This window comes from Acanthaster planci, linkage group LG03, assembly GCF_054643075.1.
Source record: "Acanthaster planci isolate LZ-2023a linkage group LG03, COTS_SCS, whole genome shotgun sequence".
Taxonomy (NCBI): domain Eukaryota; kingdom Metazoa; phylum Echinodermata; class Asteroidea; order Valvatida; family Acanthasteridae; genus Acanthaster; species Acanthaster planci.
Window position 1 is genome coordinate 7037157 of NC_141779.1, and position 24250 is coordinate 7061406.

At 41.8% G+C, this 24250-nt stretch overlaps 2 protein-coding genes, 1 long non-coding RNA gene and 1 pseudogene across 19 annotated transcripts in view; 2 read left to right on the top strand and 2 right to left on the bottom strand.

The window, feature by feature from the left end:
- The window catches only part of LOC110989512 (uncharacterized), a 221988-nt gene that overhangs the window by 153927 nt on the left and 43811 nt on the right, over positions 1-24250 (top strand). The gene's annotated exons all lie outside the window — the stretch shown is intronic.
- The window catches only part of LOC110989511 (uncharacterized), a 322817-nt gene that overhangs the window by 125585 nt on the left and 172982 nt on the right, over positions 1-24250 (bottom strand). For all 17 annotated transcript variants that reach the window (XR_015424849.1, XR_015424847.1, XR_015424845.1 and 14 more), the window contains one exon: positions 23995-24205. Coding sequence is in view for 9 of the 17 variants with exons in the window: in XM_087134889.1 (XP_086991015.1) it covers positions 23995-24205 (211 nt within the window). In the remaining 8 variants the exon portion in view is untranslated. The remainder of the gene's footprint in view (positions 1-23994; positions 24206-24250) is intronic.
- Positions 1373-3541, top strand: LOC147799590 (uncharacterized). Its single transcript, XM_087134893.1, has 2 exons — positions 1373-2528; positions 2917-3541. Exons 1-2 carry the CDS (start codon positions 2518-2520, stop codon positions 3302-3304), a joined length of 399 nt encoding a protein of 132 aa, XP_086991019.1. The 5' UTR covers positions 1373-2517; the 3' UTR covers positions 3305-3541.
- LOC147799591 (uncharacterized) lies at positions 5915-21245 on the bottom strand (annotated as a pseudogene).

Genomic DNA, 24250 nt, shown 5'->3' on the forward strand with positions numbered 1-24250 from the left:
TTTGAGACTGTTCAGGTGGTTGAGGAGATGGCTGGTTTGATCTCGTGGTGCAATGACAAAGGTGTCATCGACGTACCGCTTCCACAGGGTAGGACGGCAGTCGGGTGGGCAACTCTGCAGGGCTTCCTCCTCGAAAGATTCCATGTACAGATTGGCAATAACCGCTGACACCGGACTACCCATAGCTGCTCCGTCTGTCTGTTCGTAGTATGCTCCCTCGTACAGGAAATACGTGGAGCGTAGGACAAACTCCAGCAGGGAGACGATCTCAGTAGGGGAGAGCGTTGTCCGGTCAGGCAACTCAGGGTCTTCCTCCAGGCGGCGACGGGCCACACAGCAAGCACCATCTATGGGGACGTTGGCACCGTGTTCCGATCACCCACCACCTTAAGGAGCCAACTTGTGCGCCCTAAGGACCCCATCCCACCCGGAAGACGCGGAGGAGTGGTCTACAAGATACCATGCGGTGACTGTGGCAAGGTATACATCGGCGAAACTGGCAGACCAATCGGCGAGAGAATCAAGGAGCACCAACGCGACGTGAGACTCTCCCATGTGGAGTCGTCAGCCGTAGCCGAGCACACCTGGGGAGCTGGTCACCACCCCGATTGGGACAGCGTGCAGTGCGTGGACCAAGACCAGCATTGGTACACAAGACGCGTCAAGGAGGCCATCCACATCCGCCTGAATAGACACAACATCAACAGAGACAGCGGCATCGACATCCCCGGTTTCTGGCTCCCCACCATCCGCCAACACAACCACCGGAGCGCAACGGAGCCATACCGAGGACACGCCCCTTCACGCCCATGAAGTGGAGCGGGCGACGCCCGCTGAGGTCACCTGTACTGCGTCCGCAATACACGGCGGGGGACACCCGGAGGACGCGGTCCGGCGGTATATAGCAGACCCTGCAGCATCCAGACTTCAGTTGCCTGATGAAGGCTAGCAGCACTAGCAGCCGAAACGTCGCTACCAGCAACACGACACCGCGAGTCATCGATTATCTTTTTACTGTATTTGTCATCCACCGCGGTGATTATGTTTATCTCTTCTATGATCATTCTTTTTGAAAACGACTCAAAAAGGTTGGAGCCAGATTGGGGAGGATGGGCGGGAGAGGACTATTTGGGTAGGTATTCTCTAGTAGACCCGACCCACACTTAATTTGGGGAAGGAGTCTATGGCACTCTACCTATTCAAACAGTCACTAGATGTGCAGAGTAGCACCGATCTACGTGGGGGGTGGCAATGACACATCTAATGCCAATAATACACTTTCACATAAAAACAAGGAGGAATGTATAAATTTAAGAAATGGTAAAGGAACTTTAATGATGACTTATTGTCTGTCCTACAGGAGGTCCCAAGTTGCAGGAGGTAGAGGGAGACTTCCAACATGCAGTTTTGCAGATGTTTGCAATGGAAACATCTTGAGAGCAAGACCAAGATGCAGATCCTGCTCTTAAGCCATGAACCCTGATGTAGTGATGACTATGTTCATCAGAGCTTAACGGCCAGACTGTATCAGCAAATCTAGTGGCCGAAGCCATCCAGCAGGCAATAGTGCACTGACACCGCTGGTGTGGTCTCATGAATGTGATAAGTGACGGGGTTCATGTCGTCCCTCTCATGCTATCATTTTAGTCAGGTACCACTTCGGGACATGAACAGGGCCCCAAAGTTTGTCTGCATCGTTTTCAGGATGTAAGTTGGCAGAGAGTGTAAAGATGTCAGACGAATCGGGTGAGGGAGACTGATCCTTCGTCAGGAAGTCAATCAAAGGATTGCGATGAAAACCATGTGGCTTCCAACTTAGACGGCCTTCAGCATTGGGGAGAGCCTATAGTTTGCTGCCTCCTCAGGAGCTAACCATTATCAGGAGAAAGACCAACCTGACACGGGTGTGCGTAAGGCCGGCATTATTTAGGGTTCAAAGAAAGGACTGGAAGGCATCTAGAGAACCTAGCTTAGGTCTTACGACCAGACCAATTTCCCAACAAGGGGGGACTGATAAACATATCATACAAAAAGTGATGGAATGAAGGCACGTGGTTTTGGTTGTCAGTGTGAACAAAAAAAAAAAAGAGGCAAGAAAGCTGCAAGACATACTCAAAGACAAAGATAGCATTACCATTCAGAGTCCCTAGCATGACTGTAGTGAGGTCTGGTGGGAAAAGAGAACTCTCCTTTCCCAGACAAGGAATTTACCTTGATAACAGGGGAAGAAATGAAATAGGTCAGAGACCAAAACAAAGACTTCATGTAACTTAGATAAAGTTGCTGATTGAAAATGGTAATTGAACTGGCAAGATGTGTGTTACACTGGCTCTGCGAATTTTCTGTCAAAACTCAATTCGAGAGTACAGAAGATTGTCTCAGAACATAAGAATTCATTGTCTGCTCCTGTAGAGACAATACTTGGTAGTGATTTTGCCATTGAGGAACTGTTAGAAGCGAGGAAAGTGGTATTTGAGTCTGCAAAGGAGAAGTACTGCGACAAGAGGATCCAACAAGATGGCGCCGAGGTGAGTGATACATGTACAACACAAAAGCTATGTACCATTTTAACTTGTAATCTCACCCTAAAAGCCCGTAGATCTCTAACCACAGCAGCCGATGACATCAAGGAATTGTGTCTCTACATATTTGGCCACCGTTCTAATTTCCCTAAGTCTTGCCTTAGTTCAGTTAGCCAGGCCAAAGCCAAACATCTGAGGCAAGCCACCATTGCAGATGTCATCACGACAGATGACGTTATAGGCCAACCCGACCCCGTCCCACCAGAACCTATCACCCTAAACTTCATTTTTAGTGCAATTTCCAGGTTCAGACTGACATTGAGTCACTAGAATGTAAATTTTCAGACCAAATTTTGACGCTTTCTGACCAGTTCTCCGTTTGTTTTTCTGAAAGGGAAACAATGAATGGACTGAGGAAGGAATGCAGCGCCCTTCGCTCTACCATTGATATGCTAATGACCCCTGTTCCTCATGGAGGCGATGTCTGTTCAGAGCTCCCGCCCTGTACGTTGAGCTGGAACCACCTTTGTGCGACAACAGGACAGTCAGATATAGCGGTGCAAGACACTCCTGCGGTGCCCACAAACAATCGCTTTGCTGCATTGACTGTCGAGGTTGATCCGGTCATCACTGACAGCAGCGCAGACGACCACGAATCTGCCGATGACACATGGACTAACGCCGAGCTGTTGATTGTACTTCTAAGCCCTGCAGCCAAACAACCCTGCAGCCAACCTGGCAAGGAGAGGGGACTCTCTGCACCCGCAGAGTTCCTAACATAAAGGCTTGCTAAGTCAAATGCAAAGTTGTCTGTAGCAGCAGTGTATAACACCTGAATATGCGGAAGGGTGTTGAAGACGTTGAAGGTAAGCCATGTTCTGTACCCGGCGTGGCTGCCGGCACCCCGACTGTAAATGGCCAGCATAGGCCGGCATCACGCCGCAAGACATTTGCAATATGAATAACAGAATGAGTGTCCATAGCATCTCACTCCAAGAAGAGTACTCATTCTGGTACATACTAACCTTGACTGGAGAAAATTGCTAGTAATTTCTGCTCAAGAAAAAAAACCCCACTTTGATGTCAGAAATTGTGCTAAGAATTAATATCAATTAATAATTGATAATAATAATTAAGAAACAAATAGGGCCTGACAGAATGCACTCTCTCAGTTTCAATCATGCTGAGCATTATCAGAAGAGCAAGCCCACAGTACTATCTCAACAAATTAAGTGACTCACAGTTGGCCTACTTTTGACAGACCTCATAACAGTCACAGTAAAAAGATTTGGGACACACCCACTTTGAAGTGAACGCGTGTTTGGACAGTGTGTGTTACATGGCAGGGCCGCAGGGCAGAATCTGTGCTCGCGTGGAGCCATTAGTGGGGCCACAGGATGGTAGTTCTACTTATCACAGGGTTGTATGTGGTGAGACACAGTCTAAATAGATTCACAAAATTTCTCCCGCAGGGCCCCTTGCGGAAACCCCAGATAATCAGATGCCAAGGGGTGTGTAAAAATCCCAACGGCTTAAAAAACGTTAGTTTTGGATGCCTGGGGATGCGGACGGGAGAGATGCAGTAATAGGTCTGCATCACAAATTCACCGTTATAGAACTGAAAAAAATTAGGAAGACTGCCTGGAAAACATTATTTTGTTAGTTTCTGTCTTGGTGCCCGGTGACTTAGTCTTGAATGCCAGTAGGTTTAGACTTTTAGCAGTCATTAGAGATCACCAGGTAAAGTGTGGACCCACTTCCCCGTGGCCTGGGCGGGCCTACCGATGGCAGCAAGAGTAGCTCCAGAGGAATGTGATATAAAGTCAGGATTGGGACTCAGGATTGGAATATTCACCGGGCAACGATCCGGGAAGTTGGCCCAGAAAGTGCTACCATGTGGATTATGGCTGGTAACATGTGGATTACGTCTGGATGCCCACGCAATAGACATGTCGGAGGCTAGGTCGCATTTGCATGTAACGGCTGCCTGGAAAAGTGGGACAGTGGCTTAAATTTATTTGAGGGGTGAGCTCGATGGACTCTCACAATACATGTATAATCGAAGACAGATGAGCATTGATAATACAAGATCATATCTAAGACAAGGATTGTTTTTTTTGTTTTAATTTATTTTCCGTAACTGATAACATGAGGACTTTGTAAAGCTCCAAGGACACTGTTACAACAGTGTTCCACTGTGTTCAACAGAGTAGTTGTCTCTAAGACGTTCTTCTTAGGCCTTTTCACACAACAAAAAATCTCCGGGTTGGACATGGGTCCAACCCGTGTAAAAATCACTAACCTTTTCACGCTACACCATTTGAACACGGCACTGACCCACATCGAAACCAACCCTGCTCGGGAGGTGGGCTGAGAGCTCTCGACCCGTGTTGAGACGTCGGACACATGTTGAAAGCCGTAGTGTGAACGCAAGTGGGTTATTCTTCGACCTGTGTAAATATCGTGTGGGCGAACTCACATGCACACTGTAGTAATAGGACGCCAATGAACAAACGAATTACCTTTGACCTGTGACATGCCCTAATTTCACCCGCATTCTTCGTATTTGTACTGACTTTGATAAAGGCTCTCAATCTAAAAAAAAGGTCGACATAGAAAGAGGAGGTGAAGGCTTTGTTGGCAATTTGGGATGACAGCTCCATCCAAAGCCAGCTTGATGGCATGACAAGAAAACTGCAAGGTGTTTCTCAAAATAAGCAATATGACCCGTGTCGGACACACGGGTATGTCGGAAGTACGAAACGATTGCGCAATACACAGGTCCAAACGTTAAATGTGTAGCAAAAGTGCAGGTGCTGTGTTCAGTAGTGTGAAAACGGAGTGGAATTGAACCGTGTTGGAACCGTGTAGATTTAGGCATGGGTCAGACATTAGTAGTGTGAAAAGGCCTCTTGAAGGCCCTAGATAAAAGGAAGGTGACGAGGAGACGTTGCCCAGCATTGTATACACCAGGGCCGCTCCGGATTATAAGAGGTGGGTGGTACTCTTTGGCATTGCCGGGGAACTCTGGCTGGAACACTGCGTGGATTCCTCTGGGCCATGTCGGGCAAAAGGCGTGGCATACCTCACGATGATAGTAGAATGGGCTCCGGATATGTCTGATGGGGCACTCTCTTGGAATCCCGGCTGACTCATCAGGCCAGCAATTGACAAGGAGACAGGGTCCTTGCCAGATCCTGGCAGTGTCCCTGCTTGGGTCTTCCACAGTCGACCACAGAGCTTCCCTCTCAGCTCCGTGGGGCCGAATGAACCTGGGGCCTGGCCAGATCCTGGCTGGAACCCCCTAGACAACGACAAGGCATTTTACAGGGTGCACATACAAGAAAAATGAATACAGAACACAAAAATTCACACACTTACCAATAAATGGATAAAATCCAGGTTATACTTTATTAACAAATGAAGGAAAGGTGATCAAATTGACACAGAACTGTGTAGCGAAGATTGATAAATCAAAAATGCCTCAAAAGACATGTCCGTTGCGTTACGGCGCTGAGAAAAGGAGGACGATCATGGGTGACGAGGCCACACTGCATAGTGGGGGTCAGGGTGCACCACGTTCAGCGAATGAATAATACGTGCATGGGAAATTTGCATATGTAGAGACTGTTTGGGTAGGTAGAGCGCCATAGACTAAATAAATTAAAATGTACAAAGTGGCCATTCTAACCTACATGTAACTGTTGTTGATGACTCAGCTTGACAGTTACAATTTGTCTCCTTAATTATCACTAACATTAACCCCACTGAGAAACGCCTCTCTTTTTGTTATCATACGACAAGTGCAGTGCATTAATTTTTTGCGCACCCACGGTGCCTCCCACATCAGGGGTTTCACTGTTGGTGCTGGGCACCGATCTGACGCTGCATTACACTGCCTTTGTGCAACGCCAGTATGAGGCTTTTATTGCCTACATGTACATGTTATAACTTTGATGTGGTAAATTTATCCAAGCCCTCCAAAGCCTTCACTTCAGCCTGGAAACTATGGGAAGCGTGGGTGTCATCTAAAGCTGTTATCACGACTTCCCAGTCCAGCCCATTGATCTTTGCCAGTATTTTTCATCAATTCTGTCAAATAACTACAAGAGCTCCGCTGATGCCATGGCAGCATCAGTAAAATGGGCTCACGGCCTTGCCAGTTTACCATCACACACTGACAACCCAACTGTCAAGTTGTCACTCCAAGGATACTAATGCTAATGTTGGCCTCATCCCCCAACCAAAAAGAGCCAATTTCACCAAACATCATGGCTAAACTCTCTGAGGCTCATGGCAATTCCTCGGCCAGTCTGTCTGACTTGAAGGTTCTTTTTGTTTCACAAGCTACGCTGGCTTTCTTCATTTCAGTGACCAGAATAACATCTGGCACAAGGACTATAAAATCACAAATGATCCACCTTTAATACCAAGTCTAAAACTGATCAGTTTTGTCAAGGAGCAGACTTGGTTATCGGCAGAACTTTCAACCCAATATACCCGGTAAAAATTGCAAAGAGCTATTTCTCTACCTCGGGCGATCCTGCACATTCTAGTCTGCCTGTATGATGTCATATTACGAGCTGAAGAAAAGGCCTCTTCCCTACAGCTCACAACTTAGTTACACCAGGACCTGTGAAATTGTGTTACAGGCACTGGAACCCTTTGTTCCTGACATCATTAAATACGGACTTCATAGTCTCAAATCCGGTGGTCCCTCAGTGACTTCTAATGCCTCAGTACTGTAATGGCCTCTGAATCTGACTTGCAAAGAATATAACCAGAAGCCAGTAAATTACCTGTGACACAGAAAATGCACGACAAGGATGGTTTACATTTACTGGTCTGGCTTTTTTAATGGCGTTGCTGCATTGCAGGAAAAGAAGACCCCCAGCCTTGACTATCTCAAACTTCTAGATGTAGTTATTTAGCAGGGTGAACTCTTAGTGTTTACTGGCTGAAGACTCAGTGTGCAATGAAACAAAGGACAATGTGCTACACAGGTGCCCATGGGGGGGTCACTAAATGAACTCACAAGGTCCTAGAGGGGGTCTCAGAATGAACTCACAAAACAGCTGACTTGGCACAGCCAAATGAGGGCGCTAGGCAAATAACATAAAAAGTGACCTGTCACATACAGTTTCAGTAGATTATTAAACAAAATGTAGTTGGAGGAGAACTAAATTATCCAACACTTACATTTCATTAACCGAGCCACAGCGGTGCAGAGTTGTCCACTGGTACTAATAATGTCTAAGAAAATAAAATGAACCTTAAACAACCAATGCCGAGTCCCAAATCCACACTTGACTAAAACTGCAAGAAGGTTTTAAAAGAAAGTAACAAGTCAGTTTAACAAAGTAAGTTCCAGTTGCACACTAAAAAAGAATGACTTATTTGGCATTCCACTGTGTGGCCACAGCCAGGGGCCCATCTGGCTGAGGCCAGGCAACAGTATGTAAGACATTTAATGAGTGCTGCTGTGGCTGGCACAAAAATAACTTTGTTACAGTACCATCTTATTTAATTTCCAAACATGGCAGGTGGTCCTGCTGGTGGTGTTAGAAATGCATACATTAAAGTAGACCAGTCCACTAGTTTGCTTCCCTCTGCAGTAAGAGGAATGTAGTAAAAAAAAATTAATTATAAGTGACATTTTAATCCTTCAGCGTTATACAATGTTTACACTATTCCGCTTAGACCTCTATTCATCTGTGGAAGCAAGATGTGGGAAGCCTTCCTTTTCAAACCGGATCTAAATAGTCGCCGGCCCTTATTCTTATAAATATATGAATAAATAAAAGCAGTTCAAAATAATTAATACTTAAAGAGACTGTTTGAATTGTCAATTACTCAAGCCGTTCACTAACCAGATTTTCCAAATATAACACACAAGAATTCTGGAGAAAAATTTAGTTGAACAGTTTTTTTTTTTTCATTTTATAATTTCTGACATTTGATATAAACACTTGTTAAACATTGGAAAGCAACTGTTATTTCCGGTGTGATAGAATAAAATTCAGTGAGGTAGGCCACTCTTGCTAACAATATTGTTCCAACATCTGTGTTTATGTTCATTCTTTGTCTCTCACATGAGGTGGATATCGAAAAATAGACAATATTCTTTTGGAAGAATGGAGAAATAAAGTATATTTTTGTAATACCTTTTACGAGTTATATTTGATCTTAATGGACAAAATAATCAAATTTGGTTTCAAAGTAGGGGTCCCTGGTATCTTACAGTTCATAGATGAAAGGAAGTTCTAAGTTTATTGAGATAAAGATTGTTGGATGACATGACGTCATAATTATGGATATCAGTGTTACTCATAAAAAGAGGCAGAGACTTTTTTAGCATTATACCTGCACATTAAAGCACACAAATGATATTTATAAAGAATATATACAGTAAGGCCCCCCAAAAAGTCTCAGGTTTCTGGTCAGCGATGCGCAGGATGACATAGACCTGCGCATCGGTAAAATAAAAAAAAATAGTAATAATATATAAGTAAGTATTGAAAACTATACAGACACTAAACAGACAAGCGTTTTGTAATACTGTTTTGAAATATTAAACTGTACTATTAAGAGTGTCCCCTACCATCCCTCCTCTCCTCCAGAAAAACAAAGTACATATATATCTAAAGCTTCATTGAAATGTTTTACACTAACCTGGTCTAAAGTTTTGTTTTTGATAATAACTCACCACCACCAAAGACCCCAACATGTGTCCCCTCCATATTTTATCACCCAAGATTCAGTTAAACTGTTAATCAATGAGCTCTATTCAAAACTCTGGCAGATCTCTTCCCAATTTTTCCAATGTTTTCTTTATTTTATATTGGGTTTATGGTTAGCAAAACATTGATTGCATTGACCTTTTATATTTTCCGCTTTAAAATCAACATAACGAAACAAGCACAAACAACAGTTGGTACACAGTATCATTCCAGTTTCAATTACTTTATTGTTGTGTTCACATGGTTCTCTTTTTAGTTGGGATGTAATTTATCTAAAGTTTGATCATACACAACTGAAAAGGGGTTTATGAACAAGTCGGATTGTTTTAGTCCATTTTGATTAATTAAACAGAGAAAATTTTAATTAAAAAATTGAACAAAATTAAAAACAACACATAAACCAATCCTTTTTAGAGATTCTTTTAAAGCAGGGGATGTACTAAGCCGTGAACCCCAAACATGGCAGAAGACACAAGTGCCTTCCTTAGCTTTCCATAGAAATCATTTTTTTTTAGATTAAATCATACATTAAAAACATGTCACTTTAACCTTTATACTCTAGATTGTATACCTTCCCATTCCGGTGTACTGTATAATTGTAAAATTGTATAAAGAATTGCATAAGAAATAAATTCCATTAAATAATTCACTTAAAAAAATCTGTCGAGTATAAATTTGGTTCTCGTGAAGCTCACTGCTACTTCTGTAAAGTAGCAAAGGTAATACATCTTGAAAGGCCTTAGCGTGTTAAACAAATGCGGGCACAAACTCGCAGGCATATTCCATTTGTTTGTACCACACTTCCTGGTTGAAAATGATGTCACACTTTGGTATTGTACACACAGTTTTAACAAATCATAATGGGCCATAGAGATTACATTTACACTTAAATCTATAACTCCTTCACCGTGGGCCTTATCTACCTTTCTATTAAACTACATTATAATAACTTACAGCTTTTATAAAAATATCACAGGGGCAATCAGCAGCACAACAACTATGGATATTTATTGACGAGTAAAACATTTCTGAATACTTCTGTCCATCTTGCTATGTTTTGAGTGTTCAGTTAGCCATGTTTCAAATTTTGAACAAAGGCCTTTCTCCTTTTTCACCCCTTTTAAGTTTACAAATAAAATTTGAAGCCAATGTCCAAAATTTGCTGCATGGTATAATTTTACATTATTTGCTTTCATCATACTATCACAATCTCCCAAACATTCTTCCCATCTAAGGTAAGGTGTAATTACATCTAGGTTTGGAAATTACGTTCAATTGTGCTGAAGTTCTAATATGCTATAGCTATTTTCTATGTCTCTAAAGATCTAAGGAGAAACTTCTTTTGTCACCCCGTACCTTCTTCTTCACCTTGTTCGTCTTCCTCTTGATGCTTAAGTGACAGCTGCAAAACTGGAGGAGGGTCAGTTGCATTAGGCATAAGTGTCAACATATTTCTCAGAGTAAGATACTCATCCGAATGACTATCTGCCTGCCTCCTCATGTTTTTCCAACAGTGTCCAACAATCTAAATATTTGCTGATTTACCAGGAGATGTGGCTCTGAACCAGCTGATTTATACCAGCAACAACCTTGTCACAATTTACAAGAGTTACATTTAAGCTGCACACTATTTATTTCCAGGGTTCTGAACACAAATTTACAAGCATATGCCTATAAGATATATTGAAATAGTTTACACAACAATGATTGACAGAAATATTCTACAATTCTAACAATTATGCTTACCTTGGTGTGAAGCTTCCGGACTCACTGTAACTAGTTTCCATGTCACTATCCATGACATTCAAATAGCTTTAGACTAAAATTATTAATAGGTGTAACTAGTGCTCTTGCTCATTGGTTACAGGCAGAAGAGAGCTTAGAAATACATCTTTGAACATTTTCCAAAATTGAAGAGAATTTATTACAGCGATGGGAGTGGCACAGACATTTCCAAAATATGACGTAACACTGCTTATGCACAAGTTTTGCAAAAGAAAAATAGTTCAAAAGTTGAGTCGACAGGTCAATATGTTGACCTTGATGAATCTATTGTATGCAGTGTGTGGAATGCAGAGGTGAAAACATAGAGTCTCCAAAAATCTAAGGGGAATTTTCTGTACTATAAAGAAAATACTCACCTTCAATACCTACAAATGCATCTTCCAAATGTGCATGCACAAACATTGCCACTGGAAATATAAGGCCATGACGTCACCCCGCACACACTGCACATCCCATGTTCGTATCCCAGAATTCCGTGCATAGCTTCCCCCCTCCTTTTTTTTTTTTGTTGTCCACGGAAGAAATAAACAATTTGGTAGGGATGATATCGAAGGTGAGTACTTTCTTTATAGAACAGGAAATCCCCTTAGAATTTGGGGAAATTCTATGGCATAAAATACATCACCTTCAAAACCTACAAAAGCAGAGCAACACCAGAGTGTACTGAGATGAGGACAGAAAGTACAGTAGGTGAACCAGGACAGCAGTGGAGATTAAGCCTGACTATGGAACAAATACTGAAAATTACAGGTTAGTCAAGACACACCCATGAGTAGCAAGTATCTTACATAGACATAGAACAAATCGTCTGGGTTTCCTGGCTGCTGCTCGTGCAGTTGTCTGGAGACCTCGTCTGGCACCAGGCCTTCAGATTGGAGAACATCTCTCAAGTGGCATGATGTGAACGTTGATGGGTTTTTCCAACAAGCTGCCTGCATAATATCTCAAACAGCCACACCTTGAAAGAGAGCCCATGATGTCAAGCTCCATGTCTGATAGGCTTGAATTTGAGCCTGAGATGTATGCAATATCTGTGGTGGCTGTAGATGAGCCTCGCCTACCACAAGCAGGGTTCTGGGCTCAAGTGGATCAGAAGTCGAAGGTGGGACTTGACAACCTCGAGGATGCATAAAATCCAGTACTGTAGTCAAGACCATCACAAGACTGGGCTCAAGATCAGACACAAGACCATGCACAAGACTAGTCATAGTTAACAGGGTGAACAATAACAAAGGAATGCTTTTATTGCAGTTCATTTGAAAAGCTTGTGGCCTGAATTCAGATTGGAGCTGTTGTGCTGGTCTTGCGTGGTCTTGTGAAGGTCTTAAGTGGTCTTGACTACAACACTAATAGAATCAGTCTGAGTAGTATGGTGCAGTATTGGTAGCTGGCTTAAAGTTGCACAAGCTGGAGTTTCAGGCTTTGACCCACATGGCTGTTTCTGGCAAGGGTGAGATGGGAAGGATGTTATAGCTTCCATGATCCACCTTGCAACTGTCGAAGCTGAGGCTGAGTGGACTGAACGACCAGTTATAATGAACAGTTGTATGGCGCCGCCTTGCAGTCTTTGGTGCGAGCAATGTAGAATTTTAGGATTCTAACAGGGCACCATAACTTATCTTTCTGCACACTAGAAAAGGATGTCAGACTTAAGAAAGACGTCCGGTGGAGAAAACTGAGAGACTGGTTTTTGGTTAGGAACTTAACCTGACGGATGAGATGTACACCCCTGGTTCCCAGCAAAGGTGACATCTTTTAATGGAGAGTGCACATATAGAGTTCAATGTCTCATGCAAGAGCGCGACCACCATTGGTCATTAGTAAGGCGTGTGAATTTGAATGGTAAAATAGGCAATCAGTTTTTATCTTGCTTCAAAAGTATTTGAAATTACATCAGTTGTACATGATTAAGATTGATTATCTTGATATTTTTCTACAATTTTATACACGTACATTAGCGCTGCCAAATGGAGAAACAGTGCGTGCTGAAATCCCAGGCTTTTTCAATGACTTCAATGATTTCCCCACATGCGGGCCTTGTCTTTGCATGCCCCAAACATGCATACAATATTACGTGTAGAAGTTGTTCACTCAATTAATGAATATTAATTTCCAGGTCTTGAATACTGAATATTCAAAAGCCATTAATATTGTAGCGCCAGCGGGTCCGGCCAGTAGGGGCGCCAGCTCGGACCCGCATGGAGTTGGCTGGCTGCCCGTGCTGGTATGCAAACAGCCCGCGGTTTTCCTGCCTCGCGCCTGTGCAGTCCCTGCCGACGGGCACCATGTTTGGAGTTGAGCTGAGAGCACATTGTGGTGTACGCGACAGCAACAAAACAGAGATTTCGTGACCAAAACGGCGAGTTGCGGTGTGTGTCATTCTATACCAGCGTCGAACCCTGTTCAGCGGGGCACGCTACAATATTAATATATTATGCATGTAAATGTTGTGTTGAAAAATTTCATCACATGACTTGAGGTAGCTGCACTCGCGGGAATACCGATGCCCTCATGTGGTAGTGCAGGCTGTACCATTATTAATTAGGGGCGCATTTGACAAGATGCGCGTCCCCAAAGTGCGGTATGTAACGGAGGTGTACATTTGTACACATGTACTGTACATGTACATGTACACATACTGTACATGACGTGCATTTCAACATGACAAGCTTATTTCCCTATATTTACAAAATGAAAAGGCACAGTGAATGATAAACCAGATTGATTTAACACACTCAGACTTCAATTTATTCCAATTCATACCATTCAATTTATTCCACTCCCTGACACCAAATTCATTTAATGTAAATTTGAACCTCATTAAACTCGGTGACAATGTTAGTGTCCTGCATAATCCACGTTTATCTGTAAAATTCTTTTAAAAACTCTCAGGCCGGCCACGTGACATGTCGAACTTTATAAAAAGTCTAGCTAAACGTGAAACAGTAAATATAATTTTATCTAAATTCAACATGCCCATGGAAATACTGATTTAATACACTGTGACCTCAGTGACAATACACTCCATTTCTGAGAACTATAATAAAAAATTGTACTGTAATGCTACTACAAGTAACTGTTTTCATTGCAACAAATTCAATGACGATCAACAATATAAATTCTCAAAGATACATGTATGAATAATTTTGCCAAACAGCTTTTGTCTAAAAATCCAAAACATTCTTCATTCTTTAAGTTATTAACAATTCTGTCTTTTGCCAAAACAAGCAACCTTTCCCAGGGAAATGTTGTAACTTCAAATTACAAATTTTCAGCAATTTCATTGCGGCTTCTTTTGCACAGTAGCTGAAGCAGGGCATCCTTTTTATGATGGTTTGTGCTTCTGAAGTACAGTTTTGTTGTGATGTCATTCAGTTTTTCAAGGCCCTGCTGAGCGAAGCTAGAAATTGAACCGTACTTCTTGAGCGTTTCAGGAACATGTTTGACAAGAATATGCATATATGGAGTAACATTGGTGGTTTGGTATACTTCAGTAAAGAGCTCAAGCCATTTTCTACACCTGTCTTCAAATCTACAGACTTCATCAGTAGTGAATAACCCATGTCCTTCACTCCTGAGTGATGAAATCAAGTCGTACAACTCATATCAAATAACCTGTATCCTTTCTGTTTTACTCAACAGATGAGGTAAATCACACAGAAATTTATCAATTTTGATGTCTCACACATTTTTTGAAGCTTGTCCAACATAGAACAAAAATCCTGTGATTCCAATCTCTGACAGAAAAGTCTCCACCTTGGCACAGTTTTCATGCTTCTGACAATCAAAAACACTGAGAGTGTTTTTAGCTATTTCATCGGCCCTTCTCAACTCAAGAATAAGGAGGTTGAATAATGCATCTGTTATTCTCAAAAACATGTGCAATGTGTCAACAACAATGTTTTTGATAGGAATTGAGGGAAAGATTGGGCTATGAGAGCAGTTGAATTTCTTGCCAGTTTTGGGAAGTAGCGCATAGAATTTCTTCTATCATTCTGCAACCCTTGTTCTTTTCTGTCATCGACTGCTTTTCACTTACTTTGTGAATCTGGTTTGAGGGGCATTTGCAGTACAAACATGAATATTAACAAGAAGCTGCATCAATACCCCAACAACACAGCAAGAATTTGTAATCACCTCCCAAGCAATACTTTATGTTGTAAGTCACACCATCAATGTGAACCTGCTTCAGGTCTTCTATGTCTTTTTGTAAACCTATCAAATGTTCTGACAAGGAGACATAACCTTCACTATCCTGGAAAACTGACATCAAGTAATTTCCACTTGCCGTTGAAGCCCTTCTACCTTCTTTAATCACAGAAAACGCAAAGTTTACAATATGTATATTCTCTCCAAACCACGTGCCATCACCTGAAAGTTTAATGTGGCTTTCTCCTCTTTGTAATATCCCTCTTCTATGCAACTCTTCTACCTTTGTTTGAATTAAATTTTTAATACTTCTTTGAAAACTGACCGATTTTGATGGAGTGGGTTTAATTTCATCAACAGGAATTTTATTGATGTGCCTTAACCTGTACAAAGATGGAAGTCCCTGACTAGCTGAAGCCAGAGACTGGTATGCTTGATCAGAAATTCCAAATTTATCCTTGACGAATAGGATCTTGTTAATAAGCTCAGTTGAACCTTTGTTGTGGTTTAAATTTAAGGTCTCTATCTCTTCTGAAATCTTATGTTTCAGCTGCTAAGCCACAGCAATTAGCAAATTGTAGGGCACCAGCACAGTGATCAGAAAGCTTAGCTTTTAGTCTAAATTGGTGGGCTTGACTATATTTTGACTTATTCTTGTACTTTGCAAAGATCTGTTGGGCAGCAAATATTCCAATTCTTCTGTCTCTGTTTTTCTGATTGTGTTTGCAAAGTTCCCCAACAACACTATCAAGTTTGTAAACAAATTCACTATTCAGAATTTTTAAGTTCCAGTACTTATGTTTCAAAATCCACTTCTCAAATGTTTTTTGCTGACCTCCTCCCTTTTTTGAAATGTTCAATTTAGCCAAAAGTTGAGAGAGTTCTACACGTATCTGGCATTCTAAACGTTGGGTTAATGTCACAGACAAATTGTGTTGCTGGCACAATAGTGTAGTGAAAGTGTGACTCAGCTTAGTTTAAAAGATTAGTCAATTTAGGGGAGTTCCCCAGTGAGTAATGTCACGGGGAGAGTTATGTGGACAGCGCATGCAGCGTTGTGATTGGCTGTATGCTGTCCAGCTGTGCCGTGTGCACGAGGGAGTGTGTGCGCGGGCAGTGCAGTGAAGAGAAGCCATAAGGTAAAGCAGTCTTTATTCTTACTGAGTGCTGGTTGTATATGGTTGACTTAGGATAGCTGCATGCGGTGTGTGTATGGTTGACAAGGAGATGGCTATAGTTGCTGGCAGGAGATGTCATGTTAATGGTTAGGCTTTCTGGAAAGGCTGAGTGTCACCGCTAGGTAACTGCCAGCGGGAAGTGTATATTCAGCCTCGTAGCGTTCTTCGTTGCTGCGGGGAATAAGCTAATTTTTGTTGCGTTCTACGTTCGTGCGTGGAATAGAGGTAGTAAGCCACACCTAGAGTAATGGCCGTTCTTCATAGAAGCGACCTATTCAACCACACGAGTAGTTGGGATAAGTGGTCCGTTCTTCGTTGGTGCATGGAACGAGATATTTTGCATGTGAAGTAGAGGCTTCACAGGTGCGTTGCGTCAACCAAAAGTTGGTGAGCATATACCAAGAGTCAAGAGTGGCGTTGGTGTTCACTGCTCAGGTGAATAGTGGTGAACTGGGACCGACCTAGCTTTCTTGCAGTTACGTTCTACATGAATGTGGTTGACTAGAGACACCTGCAGCTGTAGTAAACCACACACGCACTCAAGTAAACCACACATGCATTCGAATAGGCTCCAATGCCCGTTGTATATTAGCATCGTAGTAAACCACACAGTACATGCAGTCAGGTGGTAAGCCTGGTGCAAGAATTAGTTAACCACACATTGAGTTGTAGTCAACATTGCACTTGTGCTAGTTAACCATACGGCGAATTTAATACGTCATTAAAGGGTCCTACTTGAGTCCACATTCATTCATTTTAGTGCCTTTGTTTTTGTTGTACAATAAACCAGAATTGCCTTGTAGGTCTCAAAACTAGGCGTCCACTCGCATCCATGTTGGTGACTTATTTAGCGGGTTCAGCAATCAATTCCTACGGCAGTACATTTCCACCCAAATGGGCCTGCATCCCTTTGCCTTGAGGCTGCTTTGTTAGTCTCTCATCCGAGGAAGAAACAAGGTTCGGGAGATCCCGTCACAATAATAAGAATACTTCAGATGTTAGGGTCCTTTGAACTTTACCCGGAGAACTGTCTCTAAGAAAAATTTATCAGACAAATGTCAACACCTACAAAGGTGCTCACAGGGTGAGCAGGCATTGATGTTCCATTACAATGGTAAACTAGGCTTGCCACAGATTCTTACTTGTCTTGTATTGTTCTTTGTTAGCGTCTCCTCTCACAAAGCTCTGCAAAATGCAAGTCCCTGGATTAATGAAGCCTGCTCTTCCATCAGAATCAAAATCCAGAATGGAACGATGTTTCCAGAATGATACAAATAAGGTGCCAGGAATGACATGAGAGCAGTTTTCAAACTCATGAAGTCTTCGCATCCACTGGTCTCCAAATGTGGGCGACAGTTCACTGTTCTTCTGAATATGTCTCTTTGTCGATGGTTCCCTTACACCAAACACTGCATCAAAGTTCTCTCTCTGTGCGTCTCTCCTGATCGTTACACGAGGAGTTTCTTTTCTGTTGTTTTTCAAAGCACATTTGATATTTGTCAACAACAGATGAGTAAGAAACTGGCTGGAGTTATTCTCGAACCCAATATGAATTGCCCCTATGGCTGACTATCCGGTTCGTAAGTGTGACATCAATTCAGTTTAAACCATGTCCACTGCATACTCACGGCACATAGATTTACATGTATTGATCACCGTTTACATGGAACTGTGCAACCGGAAGTTAACATGCAACTTCAGTGATTGACCAATGGGAGCCTGCAAATCGTGGCACATCTGCCTTTGTGGCGAAGTCACTTACGAATAGGGTAACCAACGAATTGGGGAGATTTGAAGCCCAGAATGGAAAAGGTAGTGTAAACATCCCCAATGACTGTTATAGAGGCAGAATGGGAATCATTCTGTACACACCACTTGAAGTAGCTTTGTAAGCCACTGCAATAAGCCTTCCTTGTCACTGGTTGTCAACTCAGGGCAGTCAGGGTTGCAGCAATCCTCTGAAAGGGCTGCTGTTCTGAAAGATAGCTGGAAAGCATCCAGGCAGTGAGATGAAGACTGTCTGGGTCCAAATGGAGTATTTTTTAATTTGGTCATGTGAGGAGATCTGGTTGTTTTGGTAGGACAATGGGCTGATGAATCAGAAGATCCCGAGGAAACCAAGCTTGTCATGGCCAGAATGGGGCAGTTATGATCATCCTGTATTTTTCCTGATGAATTGTGGCTAGCACTCGTGGTAACAGGGGGATTGGAGGGAAGGCATACCCTAGGAATCTCTCTGTCTTGAACTAACAATTTAGCATATTGTGTGCATCTTGAAGTTAATTTTATCCTTTGTTGTGATCAGTAAGTTTTCAAAGATTTAGTTGTAGATCTAAACATTTTAGTGTTACTTGGAGGGGAATGAGCAATGCCTGAATTCATTTTCTGTGCACTGAACTCCATCTGCATATACTGTGGAACGATTCCTTTATTTAAGGATGTGCACAGATGACTGCTTTATTTGCGTATATTAAGTAATCATATTTACAGAATAGACTTTTCCATTAATATTTTGGCGAAATGTATTGGTAGTTCAGCCCTTGCCAAACATTTGAATCCTATAGGGAATCTAAGTTTGTTTGTACTTTTCTCGTACAGCAGCGATGCCAACATGGAAAATAAAAAAGTGTAATCCTGCGAGCATGGAGCGCGAAGCCCTTACGGGAAATTTTAGGTTCTAAATGATCTGTGGTGCAATCTGAGGCATTTCCTGGCCCTTTTTCCAACATATTTTTCCTGTTTACAGCATGAAATTTAAGTGTGATTTTTAAGGGAATGTTTGGGTTATTAAAAATGATTTTTCATGGCCATTTTTTTTTAACGAGTGGAACTAATTATGCCACAAAGTGGGGGTTCAGTACTTGAGTTGATATTCAGTGTAATGTGTACATATTTTAACTTACCTGTGTTTCTGATTTACCCTCCTAGTGCCGAAGAGATTGATATGTGGATTGTTTGGCTTTTTGAAGCAATTCCTTGCTGGGTTTGAATCGATGGCAAGGTTTATTCACTGCACTTCTCTGCACAACGAGCGCTTCCAATGTTTCCACTTGCCAGTTCCGAAATCTGTCTGTTTTTTTTCTCACTATGCTGAAAATATGTTCACAAGTTGCATTTGAGTGAGGAAGTACCAAAATTCCAAGCATCACAGGATATGCACAGATGACTGCTTTATTTGCGGATATTAAGTATTGAGCATCTACGCAATCCACAGAGAGTATCTCTGGCTTGAGACTGTCTGCCTGGAAGAATGCAAATTCTTGTTCAAGTTGACTTAACTGAGAACTGTCAGGTAGTAAACAGCTGAACCTGTTTATGAAGTAGGCAAGGGATGCATATGTCTTTTCATCTATTAATTCCAGATCCACAACTTCAGCTTGAAGTAAAAGATCATTATTTGGGGGACTTTTTTGCAATGCACTAACATGCAGTCTCATAATAGAGGTGCAAAGCTGAGTAAAACGTAGCCAAATCACAGTCAGTGAGCCATCCTGTGGGATTTTCCTCTGTTTTCTTTTCTGCATCAATGAACTTCCTAACTTGAGCTCCAACTACAAGTCCTGCATCTTCCTTCTGATTGGATTTCAGTCTGAAATTCACCTCAAACATGTTTTCACTCTTCCTGATAACTGCTGGCTTGACAAATTAGACTAGTATTTTGTTCAACAGACTGAACAGTTCTCTTCATAATCTGTGAATGAGAGGGGCTTCGTTTTGAAGGTAGGTGTTTAATCCATCAAACACAGGAAGTATTTCATCAAGGTAGTTTGGTTTGAGGTGAAACCAGAAGTCTCCAGAAGTTTTCTTCCCAACTGATAAACTGGTAGTCGTACTCAAAGTATGCTATTGCCCAGGAGGTTTCTTCCCAACTGATGAACTGGTAGTCATACTCGAAGTATGCTAATGCCCAGGAGGTTTCTTCCCAACTGTTGAACTGGTAGTCGTACTCGAAGTATGCCTTTGCCCAGAAGGTTTCTTACCAATTGATGAACTGGTGCTGGTAGTAGTGGTAGGTTTGGCTGGACAAGGTTTTGCTTGAGCAGACTCTCCTTGGGTTGTTGTACCTGCAGAGTCGGCATCTTTACCCGTTGATTTGCTGGCTGAAAATGATGACCTCGTAGATGACAGTACTTGCACTTTACATGTAGCACAGGGTGGATCCTTTGAATCATCAGCCTTCCGCTTCTGACAAGTGGTGCAAATAGTTTTTACAGTTTTAGCTGTAATTCTTTTGCACTCTTCTTTGAATAAATCAGTCAGTGGTTCATACTGCGCAAGAAGTCGCTTTATGCAAATCCCAAGGGACAGCCATCTGGTGCTGCAATGCTTAATCATCTTTACTGGCTCAGAACCAAACTGAATCTGCTTGTCATGCAAGATTTCTTCAGATTACTGCTTTTATCAAGATAGTAGTACACATCTACAAGAAGCTCATCAACTGCAACAGGTAATTTCCCAGCAGCCATCTCTGCTGCTATGTGAACCAAGTGGCATGGACAACTGGCAACATACACTCCTGCAACTTTTTCTCTCACAATTGCTGCAACACATTTGTGAATTCCAGTAATTAAAGATGCATCGTCACAGCCTAGGGACATGCAATTCCCCCATGAAATATCTCTCAAAGTTCACTCATTATCCAGCAAGGTGAAGATTTCTTTTCCAGAACAGGCACTTCCTTGACAAAGACTTACAAGTACGGGTGTTACAAGGCCCTGGTCACTGTCATAAACACTAATGACGAGTGGATACAAATGACCACTAAAGTCCCGAGTATTACTTGCATCGGTTGACAAGCTAAAAGCAATATATATAGCCGTGGCTCTATTTGTAAGCCCACTTTTGACACTGCTACAGACAGATTGACAAGATTATCTGCACCGTTTTTGGTGCTAAATATACAAAACCTATAGACTGATACCAAACTATGGACATTCAGTACATGAATTATAAAGCAACAGGACTCCAGACAAGTAATTTTATTCTTTATTTGCAAAATTCCCTAAAGTTGAAAATATCGTAAAAATAATGTACAGATCATAAAATCGTAAATGATGAAAACAATCGTAGAAATTACGCCTAAATTGCAAATGTTGGCATCTGTGTTACAGTTCACTGTGGAATAAAGGATTCATGGCACCCATTGCTCTGACCTCTGGCCGTGATTCTCCTTTTGTTCTGTGGTTGACACTCACTGATGAAAGTTAAGTTACCACTTCTACGCTACACTAAGCAGAAGCCAATACACTGGTACTGCTTTATTCTCTGAATAAAAGTATACAGTATCAGGGATTTCCAGCCATAATGTACATGAATGCCTCATTGCAAGTTTGCACAAACAGCTGTGTATGAATTCAGTGATTTGAATGTCAGAGGCTGCCTTAGTTTTGCACCTATATGTCTTCTAGATTACCAGACAGCCTCTAGACAATCACGAACAGGTCGTATATTTGAGAATCAGCATTTTGAGTGACGGCAAAGCAAAGGTGTGTATGTGTAACAGACATCAGTGCACACCATTCTTGTAAAAATTGCACGCTTTGCATTCACACGATCAATCTTGGTGATAATCGCCAGGATTTCGCACCCCTGCAAAATTTTGGAGGAGGTGTGGATCCGTGCGATGATCACACAGAGACCCATACAATTAGTGACTGGGACACACTTTCATGCAACGCTGTATCTCTTAGATCATGGCGTTGATGTACTTTCATTGCAGGGTCCCCTGTTTTCAGCACTCGTGTGAAAGGGCCCGAAGAGGAAAGTGAGTCAAATTGAAATTAAAATTGGCCTAGTTACAAAACAAACAGAAAAAACAAATAAAATGATGGTCATAGCAGAAATAGTACTTCACTGTTCCCCAGAGCACATCTTATATACATGTACACAAAGTAACACAGCACCAGCGAGGCTGAACAACCTCGTATCCAAGGTTAGGCCAATACAACATCATGGAAATGACACTTTCAACTATAGGAAAGAGTAATTAACCCTCCTTCTGCTGTAACCATAAACAAAAATAAAAAAATTCCTTCCACTTGATTTGCCCCAGTACACAGACTCATATGGGAAATTTGACTGATTTTGGACTGATGTGACAACTGTTTCAAGAATGTATCTTTGCATAGGAAGGTTAAGGTAATTTACCCTGTGGGGTACATCACTCACGTACCACAGCAAACATCACTCATGTTCTCACGTTCTGGTGGACGCATTTTTGTGCCATATCACACGATCCATTCTTGACCACTAAAAATTTGTAATCTATTAGTGTGGTATTAAAAAAAATGGATCATGCATTGCTGACACAGGGAGCTAAAACTGATGCTATAAATTGCTTTATTAAGCAACCAACTGATATGGGTCAGTGATGTTCATGGTGGCTTGTATCGCCATCAGTTGCATGTATGACAAAAATGATCGATGGTGTATCAAATGTCCTCAAGCAATGTCCCTGAATCCTCACTCAAACAATATCACTCAAACTAGAACTAGAGCACAATACATTAACACTAGCATACATCACATTGTAACACACCTCTTCCTGGATCTCTATCCTGGTTGGTTGAAATACAGTAACGTGTGGTTCACGAATATGAATTTGGTGTCAGTGTGACTTGACATGGACCTAGACATTATGCGCTCATGAATTCCAGAGACTAGTGCCCGGTCAGGCACTAGTCTTGAAAATTTTTGACTGGTTACTGTACCCTCTGGAGGTTGCTATGGCTCATTTAGAACAAGAAGTCAAATTGAAACAGTTACAACCCCAGAAGTATTCTTTTCCTTGTTGTATTAAGCGACTCAAATTTTTATTGCATCAAGGGAAACTAAAATGAACCTTAACTTTTGTTGAAAAGTTTGAACTGATTTTGAGTTAAAAGTTGAATGGAAACAGATAAAACCCTGGAAGATTTCTTTTCCTAGTTGTATGTAGCAAATCAAATTAGACTGCATCTATGAAAACTAAAATGAGCCTTCAATTTTTGAAATGTTTGAATTGGTATTGTGTGAAAAGATTTATTTAAACGGATAAAACACTGGAAGAATTCTTTTCTTTGTTGAGTATAGCAACTCAAAATTAGACTGCATGTAGGGACACTTCAGCGAACCTTTACTTTTTTGCAATTTTTGAACTGCTATTGAATGTTGAATTGAAACAGTTAAAACCTTGACAGAATATTTTTCTAGTTTAAGGTGTGTTATAAACACATCACATATGGACTGCCAAATTCGGCCACTATTGCATGCCCATGCTCCCTCGGGCCTGTGAATGATCAGAAGACGATACATACATGTAGGACACTCTTCTGGCCATTCACAGTTCCTCAGGGACACAGGTGTGCAACAGTGCCATTCATTGCCATCCCATATGTGTATACTATGTTACTAACCACCTATCATCTTTCATGTCTCTAAGATAAAGGGCCAATGTAAGTAACATTTAATGGTTTTCACAGGAGGTGAGTAGGCCTAGAGATAGGTATTTGAAATCACTGTATTAAATCCTGAGGTCTTTGCAGCAGTCATGCATATGTTATGCAAGAGTCTTTCAGATAAAAAAATATCTTGGCATACAGTGTACAGTATCTCGGTATGAAACTGTTGTATGTTACATACCTTTTGCAGCAGCAACTTGTAGGGCTGTCAAACCTAAGTGGTTCACTGCATTTATGTCTATCTGTCTATCTTCACAGTTAGAATTACTGCTGGTCTGGACAGGTGAAAACCTCAGAAGATACGACACAATGTCATACAGGCCCCTCGAACATGCAATATGTAGCACTGTAGACCCAGTAGTTTGGTGCTGACTCCATATATCTCCCCCATTCTGCAAACACGAATGAAACAATAGCCGACCATCACAACTAAGGGT